At 43.9% G+C, this 12,622-nt stretch overlaps 1 protein-coding gene across 1 annotated transcript in view; it reads right to left on the bottom strand.

Annotated features, from left to right (window-relative positions):
* The window catches only part of DOK4 (docking protein 4), a 43,318-nt gene that overhangs the window by 6,018 nt on the left and 24,678 nt on the right, over positions 1-12,622 (bottom strand). The window contains exon 6 of the mRNA XM_068261814.1: positions 12,098-12,236. Within this exon, the coding sequence (XP_068117915.1) occupies positions 12,098-12,236 (139 nt within the window). The remainder of the gene's footprint in view (positions 1-12,097; positions 12,237-12,622) is intronic.

Below are 12,622 nucleotides of genomic sequence, written 5' to 3'. Positions count from 1 at the left end.
CCCACAGCCCTTATCACCAATAATGATACATTGCCAGTTTACACAATATCCTCCTCCGAAATAGAGACAGAACAGTTCATCACCACAAAACTCAAGGGCAGATCACGATTCTACCCCACAGCTTTAAAAGGTAATTACATTGACACGTTCTATTCACTGGTACTCCATGACTTACAGAATATCCATACTGATTTACCCACAACCAGATCCAACCTCAACCCACAACAAAAATTGGCCATAAAAGCACTACAAAACAACCATAACCTAATCATCAAACCAGCCGATAAGGAGGGGGGGGGGGTTGTCATTTTAAACAAAAAGGACTACCTAGAAGAAGCTGAATGTCTACTAGGTGACAGTAAATACTATGAACTTCTGGACACTGACCCCACAGCAGAACTTAATAAAACACTCAAATCTTTCATTAAAAACGCCCTACTTAGCATCATTTCCAAAAACAAAAGAAATTTCATTATCAATCCACATCCAAAAAAGCCTTTTTTTATTATTTACCAAAAATTCACAAGACCCTGTCCAAACCACCAGGTCGCCCAATCATCTCTGGAATCAACTCCCTCACTAGTAATTTGTCACGTTTTGTAGATCACCACTTACAACCTCATGTACAATCCCTCGACTCCTACCCCAAAGATTCTTCACACCTCATTGACCTTCTCAGTACCATTACCTGGCATAATGACTACTTATGGCTCACATGTGACGTCACATCTTTATATACAAACATACCACATGCTTTTGGCCTCACTGCCATCAAACATTTTCCGTCTGTCAATACGCTTATGCCCCAAAGCCAACAATCTTTTTTAGCTCACTGTATTGAATTCATCTTACAAAATAATATCTTCACATTCTTGGACAAAATCCATCATCAAACTAGCGGGACAGCTATGGGGTTGTCGTTCGCTCCATCGTATGCTAATCTGTCTATGGGCCTCCTGAAACTTCAAAAAATGCAACACAATAACCCCTTCATTGAAAATATTATTTTTTACAAACGGTACATTGACGACCTAATTTTCATCTGGAGAGGCAATGCCGAACACATCCCGTCATTTATCAACCATTTGAATTCAAACACAGCTGGCCTTTAATTCACATTCCATCATAACCCAGTCACCATAGAATTTTTAGATTTAACGCTGTTTATTGAATCCAATTATATCAAAACCAAGACATATTTTAAACCGATAGATGCCAATAATTATATACACTTTGACAGCTTCCATCACCGCACCTGGACCATCAATACTCCATATAGTCAGTTCAAGAGAATCCACAAAAATTGTACAGACATTATAGACTATGATGCACAATCCGAGATACTCACAAAGAAATTTATGGCATGAAAATACACCAAAAAACTCATAAAAGATGCCAAATTCAGGGCCAAGAAACCCAAAACTCCATCGCCCAATAGATACCACCACCAATTGCCCCCGATTCATTACACGATTTAATGCACAACATCCCCACATCCGCTCCATCTTGAAAAAGAGATGGGACGTTTTATTACAGGTCCCATACCTCCGGCCAATAATACCATCAACTCCCGCAATTACTTACAGGAGAGCACCCAGCCGACTTAAACCAGATACAGGACATGAACACCAACAGAACCAATCCACACCAGGGTGCTTCCCTTGCAAGAACACCAGATGCCTAGCCTGTCCCTTTACACTGACTACTACCTCGCTTTCCTCCAACACTACTAAAATACAATACCAGATAAAAAAAACGACTTACTTGCAGTTCCCGATACGTTATTTACATCATTTCTTGCCCTTGCCACTTTCAGTACGTGGGACGCACCACTCAACCAGCACGAAGTAGGACTGGACAACACAAGAGAAATATACACAAGACTTTTCCCCTTCACAGTGTATCTAGACACTTTGGCACCCATCACAACAGTGACCCCACTTTATTTCACATCACCCTTATTCAAAGTATTAATCAGCACCAGCCGGATGCTTTTGAGCAACTAGAGAGAAATGTTTTGGATTCAGATGTTGAGGACCCTCGTACCAGAGGGCCTCAATGAACAACTTGAAAAAATCCATTGATCAAAATATATCAGTACCTTTATAAATTTTATTTAGTCGCCTCTTTAATCATACCTTATTTTCTTTTTTATATATTTTTTTATATTTTTACTTCACTGTTTTTCAGATGTACTTATTTTATGTATTTTTATATTATATATCCTTGTTTTATCCATGTAATCTTTACATATCACTCTTTATGAATTATTGCCATTATGATTATCTTACTATACATGTACCCTCATATCTAGGCATCCCATCCTATGTGACCAGTCTCACTATCCATGTTTATTCTAGTAGTCTATAACATCTGGCCATTTTTTAGCACTAGATGATACAATGGTTTTTTACACTGTTCTATTATGTGATCTGGTGTTCCTTTTCTGTGTTCATTTATTGTATCTTGTTGTTTTTAGGGGTCTTAATATATTTCTACTACTTGCAGTATACAGCCCAGCTGAGTATGATATTGCACAATTAATACCATGTCTGTCCACTAGATGGTATTAGCATACCCAAAAAAGGCCCCATTATAATTTACATAATGTAAAAACACGACCCCATAAAAATTTCATACTAAGAGACTAACACTATGTACAGTTAATGTGCCCTTAGGTCCACCTTCATAATATTATGTATTTTTTTGACATTTTTTATCTGTATCTTTTTATTCAATTTCACTATTTCCTATCCCATTAGAACAGCTCAACACTCCGTCCCCTCTGCCCATAACAACAATGGCGGACGGCACGTCTGGTACATGCGCACAACATGCGCACCGCCACAATAATTTCCGCCCCCAACCGGAAGTACGCATCTGACCTGAGTGCGACGTTATGGTTGCACTACTATGCCCTTTCCCTTTAGCAATAGGCGCAACGTAAAGGTCGCATAAGGATGGCGCGACCAAAGGGCCGCATCTACGCCTGGTAGGAAATTCGAACCTGCCCCGTCGCCGGATTGGTCAGCGGGCGGAACTACTTCCCCATTTAAACAGCGGTACAGGGACACCTTGGCACTGACGCGCCAGGTGTTACCCTGACCGAATGCTGGTAAGTTGGCCTGTAATTTATGTTAATCTCTGCCGTTTTTTGCATTTATATTTCGTTTTTCCCCACCCCACCTCTGCAGTATTTTTCACCCTCCTACCTCCGCAGTAATCAGCCTTATAACACCCCACTCCTGGTTCCCCATCTATAAATCATTACAGTACAATGCACTTATACTATATTCATCCCCCACCCCACCCCCACAGTATTAATCACCCATCACACCTCCACATTTATCAGCCTTACAACACCCCACCACGGGGCCCCCATCTATGAATGATTACAGTACAATGCACTCTTATGTACCGCTTTCAATACTACCCTTCCCCGTCTATCCCACACACACCCACCTAGAAAGCACATATAACTACTCACCGCTCTAAACAAGCACTGTTACCAATTAATTCTGCAACCACTCCTGTTTAATTTTACATTTAAGTTTAAGCACACCATATGACTAATGTCATACACTGTATGTATTCAGGCTTTTGGTCCTAATGTACACCTATCTGTGCCTCTGTCCCCAGTTGTGTACTCCAACAATCTATTGCCTGATGAAGCAGGTCTAGGCCTGCAAAACGCGTTGCGAATATCCCTTGGAGTGTAACAATAAAATGTACTTGTCTTGAATACACAGCTTCTTGTGTCTGCTTGGAGGAGGAAAGTCCACCAGTGCCTCCTAAGCATTTTTAAACTTTTTAATAATTGATTTTATCCTTTTGGCGCCTCTGGTCTTCATTACGTTATATATTTGATATCCACCCCTGGTGGAGGGGGATACCCCTGGCCCTTTCTTTTTCATGTCTACAGAGAGCGACTTTTTAATCATGAGTGAGGACAGGATAATCTCCTCGCCTGCTTATACAGTGATTGCCTGGAGGTAACCCTGATTTGTGAGTATAAAACTTGTACTCGTCATATAACCCACTTTATCAGTACTTACTGCACTATATTGGGCTCTCGGGTCTCTCTTTTACATATGCAGCTAATCTTGTCAGATCTGACAATAATGTCAGAAACACCTGATCTGCTCCATGCTTGTTCAGGGGCTATGGTAGAAAGTATTAGAGGCAGAGGATCAGCACGATAGCCAGATAACTGGTATTATTTAAAGGGAAATAAATATGGCAGCCTCCATATCCTTCTCGCTTCAGTTGTCCTTTAACGCTGAATTATCGAAAGTCCATTCTGTTTTAAAAAGGCAAACTACACTTTAACCCACAGATTATATTTCTGTCTTCATTTTAAAAAATGCCAGTTGCCTGGCTGTCATGCTGGTCTTGTGGATTTGGTAGTTTTTGGGCCACACATCTGCAGCATATGCATGCAGGCTCTTGGTTAGGGGCACAGAAAGCATTAAAGGAAGCCAATCAACTGTAACTTTTCTTTTTTTTTAAGGATAAGGTCAGCAATAGAGATGTTAGCGAACCGTTCGTCAGCAAATCTCTATGTGGCTGTACTACTTCCGGGTCGCTATGACCCAGAGTAGTACGGCTGCGCTGGGCCGGCGGTGCGCGTGTTTGATCGCGCGCCTGTTGCCGGACACTCTCTGCGCATGAGGCCACGCACATGCGTAGAAAGTGGCAACAGGCGCGCGATCAAAGACGCACACCGCCGGCCCAGCGCAGCCGTACTACTCCGGGTCATAGCGACCCGGAAGTAGTAAGGGGTGAGGGGTTCGCCGGCGAATGGTTCCCGAATGGTTCGCTGACATCTCTAGTCAGCAATGACAATATTCATAAACTCTCAGCATAGGTCTGCTTTCATTTTGCAGCTTACCCATCGGTTACTCTAGCTTCTAGGTTCTCAACACATAATATGCAGTGTTGGGTGGTGGTCAGGGCTACTTAAAATTTGTCGTAATCAGTCTGTTACAGTAAGTTTAGAGATTTAAAAAATGATTAATCATTTTTAAACAAATCTTAATAAAAATAATCAGTAGATAGCATTAAGAAATCTCTCAACAGCATTTATACGCAATAAGGGACAGCTACTAAAAAAATATGCACCAAGAGATACTTGAGATAATGTTACCGTTACTTGGCTATTCAGTCATTGATAAATGGCTCCATGTTCCACACAAAAGTCTGGTGCAAAAGTTGAGAATGCAAGGACTGGGGAAGAGTCTGGCCTAGTGCACACCAGAGCGTTTCGGCTGCGGTTTGCGATCCGCTTGCGGGTGCGGATCCGCTTGGGTAATGTATTTCAATGGGCTGGTGCACACCAGAGCGGGAGGCGTTTTGCAGAAACGCATACTCCCGGGCTGCTGCAGATTTTGGATTGCGGAGGCGTTTCTGCCTCAATGTTAAGTATAGGAAAACCGCAAACCGCTCTGAAAAACGGCACTTCAGAGCGGTTTGCCAGGCGTTTTTTGTTACAGTAGCTGTTCAGTAACAGCTTACTGTAACAATACATGAAATCTACTACACCAAAACCGCTACACAAAACCGCAAAACACTAGCTGAAACGCTGCAGAAAAAGAAGAAAAAGCGTTTCAAAATCTGCTAGCATTTTGCGGATCTGCTAGCGGTTTTTGGTGTGCACTAGGCCATAGTGTGCATGGATAGGGAACTGGCTAATGGACAGAAAACAAAGAGTTGTGGTCAATGGATCGTACTCAAAATGGGAGACTGTTAGCAGTGGGGTCCCACAGGGGTCTGTTCTGGGTCCAGTGCTATTCAATTTATTTATTAATGACCTAGTAGATGCAGTAGTGAGCAATGTTGCTATTTTTGCAGATGATACAAAATTGTGCAGAATCATCAACTCTTAGGAAGATAGTGTCATATTGCAACAGGATCTGGATAGGATGGCTATATGGGCACATAAATGGCAGATGAAATTCAATGTTGAAAAATGTAAAGTCATGCATTTTGGTCGTACCAATGGTCTAGCACCATACAAAATAAATGGGATACAGTTGGGGACATCAAACTTGGAGAAGGACTTAGGAGTACTCATCGACAACAAGTTAAATAATCGTACTCAATGCCAAGCAGCTGCAGCTGAAGCTAACAAAATTTTGGGATGCAGTAAAAGGGAAATAAAAACTCGAGATGCTAGCATAATATTGCCCCTGTTTAACTCTCTAGTAAGGCCACATCTGGAATATGGAATTCAGTTCTGGGCACCACATTACAGGAAAGATATTGCAGTTTTAGAGCAGGTGCAGAGACGAGCAACAAAATTGATACGTGGGATGGAAGGTCTCACTTACCAAGAAAGGTTAGATAAACTGGGTTTATTTAGTCTAGAGAAAAGACGCCTTAGAGGGGATCTAATTAACATGTATTAATACATCAGAGGGCATTATAAAAGCTTGGCGGATGAGCTTTTTGTCCCTAGGCCTTCTCAAAGGACTAGATGACATGATCTGCGCATGGAGGAAAAACGTTTTAGCCATTTATTTAGGAAAGGGTTCTTTACAGTAAGAGTGATTAAGATGTGGAACGCATTGCCACAGGAAGTAGTTATGGCAAATTCTATACCTGCATTTAAAGGGGGCTTAGATGCTTTCCTTGCGATGAAAGACATCCATGGCTACAATTTACTAGGTAATGCCTAATGATGTTGATCCAGGGATTTTATCTGATTGCCATTTGGAGTCGGGAAGGAATATTTTTTCCCTTTTGGGGCTAATTGGACCATGCCTTGTAAGGGGTTTTCACCTTCCTCTGGATCAGCAGGGATATGTGAGGGTGCAGGCTGTTGTTGTACCTTCCTCTGGATCAGCAGGGATATGTGAGGGAGCAGGCTGGTGTTGTGCCTTCCTCTGGATCAGCAGGGATATGTGAGGGAGCAGGCTGGTGTTGTACCTTCCTCTGGATCAGCAGGGATATGTGAGGGTGCAGGCTGTTGTTGTGCCTTCCTCTGGATCAGCAGGGATATGTGAGGGGGCGGGCTGGTGTTGTGCCTTCCTCTGGATCAGCAGGGATATGTGAGGGTGCAGGCTGGTGTTGTGCCTTCCTCTGGATCAGCAGGGATATGTGAGGGAGCAGGCTGGTGTTGTGCCTTCCTCTGGATCAGCAGGGATATGTGAGGGAGCAGGCTGGTGTTGTGCCTTCCTCTGGATCAGCAGGGATATGTAAGTGTTCAGGCTGGTAGTGTGCCTTCCTCTGGGTCAGCAGGGATATGTGAGGGAGCAGGCTGGTGTTGTGCCTTCCTCTGGATCAGCAGGGATATGTGAGGGTGCAGGCTGGGGTTGTACCTTCCTCTGGATCAGCAGGTATATATGAGGGTGCAGGCTGGTGGTGTTCCTTCCTCTGGATCAGCAGGGATATGTGAGGGAGCAGGCTGGTGTTGTGCCTTCCTCTGGATCAGCAGGGATATGTGAGGGAGCAGGCTGGTGTTGTACCTTCCTCTGGATCAGCAGGGATATGTGAGGGTGCAGGCTGGTGTTGTGCCTTCCTCTGGGTCAGCAGGGATATGTGAGGGAACAGGCTGGTGTTGTGCCTTCCTCTGGATCAGTAGCGATATGTGAGGGAGCAGGCTGGTGTTGTGCCTTCCTCTGGATCAGCAGGGATATGTGAGGGAGCAGGCTGGTGTTGTGCCTTCCTCTGGATCAGCAGGGATATGTGAGGGAGCAGGCTGGTGTTGTGCCTTCCTCTGGATCAGCAGGGATATGTGAGGGAGCAGGCTGGTGTTGTACCTTCCTCTGGATCAGCAGGGATATGTGAGGGAGCAGGCTGGTGTTGTGCCTTCCTCTGGATCAGCAGGGATATGTGAGGGAGCAGGCTGATGTTGCGCCTTCCTCTGGATCAGCAGGGATATGTGAGGGAGCAGGCTGTTGTTGTACTTTGTTCTCTGGTTGAACTCGATGGACGTATGTCTTTTTTCAACTCAAATAACTACGTAACTATGTTATAAAGATGTTGAGAAGCACTGCTCTAGTTGTCTGAGCTGGTAATGCAGAGTTGCCTACACTTGGCTACTGAGAGGCTGCAGTAACTGGGGGCATCTGCACAGGATCAGCCCAGGGTCAAAAAGCAGAAATCTGTCAGCCCTTACATGTAAATACTCATGACTAATATTATTATTATAAATGAAATACACTGAAGAAATAATAAAGTGTTTTCGGTGAGAGAGAAGTATTTACTCCGTGCGCCAATGACAAAGGCAGAGAAATGGGAATTAGTAGCGGTTTCCTCCACAGTTGTCATGGTTACAGGGCAAACATAATTACATCTAGAACATTATAGATGGCTGTAAACTGAAGTGTCATTTTTTTGTGTAATAAAGAGAAACTATAGTGAAAATAACATAATGAATATAACTGGTTTTTTTTTACATTATTGAATTAAATATTTAGTCAGTGTTTGTCCATTGTAAAATCTTTCCTCTCCCTGATTTACATTCTGAAATCTATCACAGGTGGTGACATATTTAGTCCTGGCAGGTGACCTATGCGGAATGTTTCTGAGAATTCTGATGCCAGTGAAAATAACGCCTGATCTCCCAGAATGCTCTGGGAAAAGAATTCCACATAGTTATGGTGTACTTGCAGTGAACTTCGGGTTAAAAATCAGATACTTACCTGAGAAGAAAGAAGCCTCTGGATCTTGTGGAGGCTTCCTGCGCCGTTCTCTGGACCACCGTTAGTGGACCTCCAGAAGAGATCAGACGGGCTTAACGGATTTCAGTTTCGGGCTGCGCTCCTCTTCATGTAAGCTTGGCTGTACTGCACGAGTACATCTGCGGCTGCACAGTGAGCCAGAGCGGCTTGTGCATGAAGAGGAGCGCTGCCTGGATCTTCCGGAGGCTAGCGGCACGGAGGACACAGGGAGCCTCTTCTTAGGTAAGTATTTTTTTTTTTACCTGAAGGTTCAACTTGGTTCCCTTTAAACGACAACTGAAGCCAAAGATATATGGAGGCTGCCATATGTATTTCCTTTTAAACAATACCAGTTGCCTGGCAGCTCAGCTGATCTGTTTGGCTGCAGTAGTGTCTGAATCACACAAGAAACAAGCCTGCAGCTAATCTTGTCAGATCTGACAATAATGGCAGAAACACCTGATCTGCTGCATGCTTGTTCAGGGTCTCTGGCTAAAAGAGGCAGAAGAGTAGAAGAATACAGCCCGGCAACTAGTACAGATTAAAACAAAATAAATATGGCAGCCTCCATATCCCTCTTGCTTCGGTTGTCCTTTAAATAGCCTAGGCTAAGCCTCACTGGGAGAGCGGGGTTACACACCAATATACAGCAGTTTACTGTATAGATATAGGAAGTGTTTCTGATGCTGAAACCAGAAAAAAATGACTCTAAAAGTATCCTGAATAATTTCCTGCATTCTGCTATATGCCACTACAGGGCCTCTTTACTGCATTCTGCTATATGTCACTACAGGGCCTCTTTACTGCATTCTACTATAGGTCACTACAGGGCCTCTTTACTGCATTCTGCTATATGTCACTACAGGGCCTCTTTACTGAATTCTGCTATATGTCACTACAGGGCCTCTTTACTGCATTCTGCTATATGTCACTACAGGGCCTCTTTACTGCATTCTGCTATATGTCACTACAGGGCCTCTTTACTGCATTCTGCTATAGGTCACTACAGGGCCTCTTTACTGCATTCTACTATAGGTCACTACAGGACCTCTTTACTGCATTCTACTGTATGTCACTACAGGGCCTCTTTACTGCATTCTGCTATATGTCACTACAGGGTCTCTTTACTGCATTCTGCTATATGTCACTACAGGGCCTCTTTACTGCATTCTGCTATATGTCACTACAGGGCCTCTTTACTGCATTCTACTGTATGTCACTACAGGGCCTCTTTACTGCATTCTGCTATATGTCACTACAGGGCCTCTTTACTGCATTCTGCTATATGTCACTACAGGGCCTCTTTACTGCATTCTGCTATAGGTCACTACAGGGCCTCTTTACTGCATTCTACTATAGGTCACTACAGGACCTCTTTACTGCATTCTACTGTATGTCACTACAGGGCCTCTTTACTGCATTCTGCTATATGTCACTACAGGGTCTCTTTACTGCATTCTGCTATATGTCACTACAGGGCCTCTTTACTGCATTCTGCTATATGTCACTACAGGGCCTCTTTACTGCATTCTACTGTATGTCACTACAGGGCCTCTTTACTGCATTCTGCTATATGTTACTACAGGGCCTCTTTACTGCATTCTGCTATATGTCACTACAGGGTCTCTTTACTGCATTCTGCTATATGTCACTACAGGGCCTCTTTACTGCATTCTGCTATATGTTACTACAGGGCCTCTTTACTGCATTCTGCTATATGTCACTACAGGGTCTCTTTACTGCATTCTGCTATATGTCACTACAGGACCTCTTTACTGCATTCTGCTATATGTCACTATAGGGCCTCTTTACTACATTCTGCTATATGTCACTACAGGGCCCCTTTACTGCATTCTACTATATGTCACTACAGGGCCTCTTTACCGCATTCTGCTATATGTCACTACAGGGCCTATTTACTGCATTCTGCTACATGTCACTACAGGGCCTCTTTACTGCATTCTGCTATATGTCACTACGGGGCCTCTTTACCGCATTCTGCTATATGTCACTACGGGGCCTCTTTACTGCATTCTACTATATGCCACTACAGGGCCTCTTTACTGCATTCTGCTATGTGTCACTACAGGACCTCTTTACTGCATTCTGCTATATGTCACTACAGGACCTCTTTACTGCATTCTGCTATATGTCACTACAGGACCTCTTTACTGCATTCTGCTATGTGTCACTACAGGGCCTCTTTACTGCATTCTACTATGTGTCACTACAGGACCTTTTTACTGCATTCTGCTATATGTCACTACAGGACCTCTTTACTGCATTCTGCTATATGTCACTACAGGACCTCTTTACTGCATTCTGCTATATGTCACTACAGGACCTCTTTACTGCATTCTGCTATGTGTCACTACAGGGCCTCTTTACTGCATTCTGCTATGTGTCACTACAGGGCCTCTTTACTGCATTCTACTATATGTCACTACAGGGCCTCTTTACTGCATTCTGCTATATGTCACTACAGGGCCTCTTTACTGCATTCTGCTATGTGTCACTACAGGACCTCTTTACTGCATTCTGCTATAGGTCACTACAGGACCTCTTTACTGCATTCTGCTATAGGTCACTACAGGGCCTCTTTACCGCATTCTGCTATATGTCACTACAGGGCCTCTTTACCGCATTCTGCTATATGTCACTACACGGCCTCTTTACTGCATTCTGCTATGTGTCACTGCAGGGCCTCTTTACTACATTCTACTATATGTCACTACAGGGCCTCTTTACTGCATTCTGCTATATGTCACTACAGGGCCTCTTTACTGCATTCTGCTATATGTCACTACAGGGCCTCTTTACTGCATTCTGCTATATGTCACTACAGGGCCTGTTTACTGCATTCTGCTATATGTCACTACAGGGCTTCTTTACTGCATTCTGCTACATGTCACTACAGGGCCTCTTTACTGTATCCTGCTATATGTCACTACAGGGCCTCTTTACTGCATTCTGCTACATGTCACTACAGGGCCTCTTTACTGCATTCTGCTATATATCACTACAGGGCCTCTTTACTGCATTCTACTGTATGTCACTACAGGGCCTCTTTACTGCATTCTGCTATATGTCACTACAGGGCCTCTTTACTGCATTCTGCTATATGTCACTACAGGGCCTCTGTACTGCATTCTGCTATATGTCACTACAGGGCCTCTGTACTGCATTCTGCTATATGTCACTACAGGGCCTCTTTACTGCATTCTGCTATAAGTCACTACAGGGCCTCTTTACTGCATTCTGCTATATGTCACTACAGGGCCTCTTTACTGCATTCTGCTATATGTCACTACAGGGCCTCTTTAATATGAAATTGTACAAAAAAATGGTTTCGATATTTAAGCAATATACAATATTTAGAAGAGCGCACTTTAATGTAACACATGATAACCCAGAGGAGGAACGGGGAGACTCACCCGAGAATTCTTCTCCATCTCCAGCAGAAGACTCTTGTGCTGTTCGGCCAGTGCTAGCACAGCGTTATGCACTCGCTCGTAGATCTGCTGCCCCTCCAGGGTCTGGAAGGTGTAGAGCCCCTCGCCGATGCCACACACCCTGCAACCATAGAGGGTCACACACAATGATTGGGCGGGATCATCAAGAGGACCTGTCTACACGTATCTGTGAACATTAAGGCTGGCCATACACCAGTCATTGTGGCCAACAGATTCCTCTTGTATTATTATCTGATCAGAGCAGGGGCGTATCTGGGTAATATAGTGTCTATGGCAAACACTGAAAGCCCCCCTCCAGTACAAGTCGCTAGTGTTAGCCCCCCAGTTTAGGTACCCAGAGGTAGCACCCTAGTATAGGTAACCAGAGGTAGTCCACTCAGTATAGGTGGCCCCCCAGTTTTGGTTGCCCTCCCAGTATTGGTAGTTAGAGGTGTCCCCCAGTATAAATATATTGCATAGGGAGTAAGCTGTGCCCCTCCCCCCAGT

This window comes from Hyperolius riggenbachi, chromosome 11 (genome assembly GCF_040937935.1).
Source record: "Hyperolius riggenbachi isolate aHypRig1 chromosome 11, aHypRig1.pri, whole genome shotgun sequence".
NCBI classification, from domain to species: domain Eukaryota; kingdom Metazoa; phylum Chordata; class Amphibia; order Anura; family Hyperoliidae; genus Hyperolius; species Hyperolius riggenbachi.
This window is presented reverse-complemented; position numbering and strand designations above follow the sequence as displayed.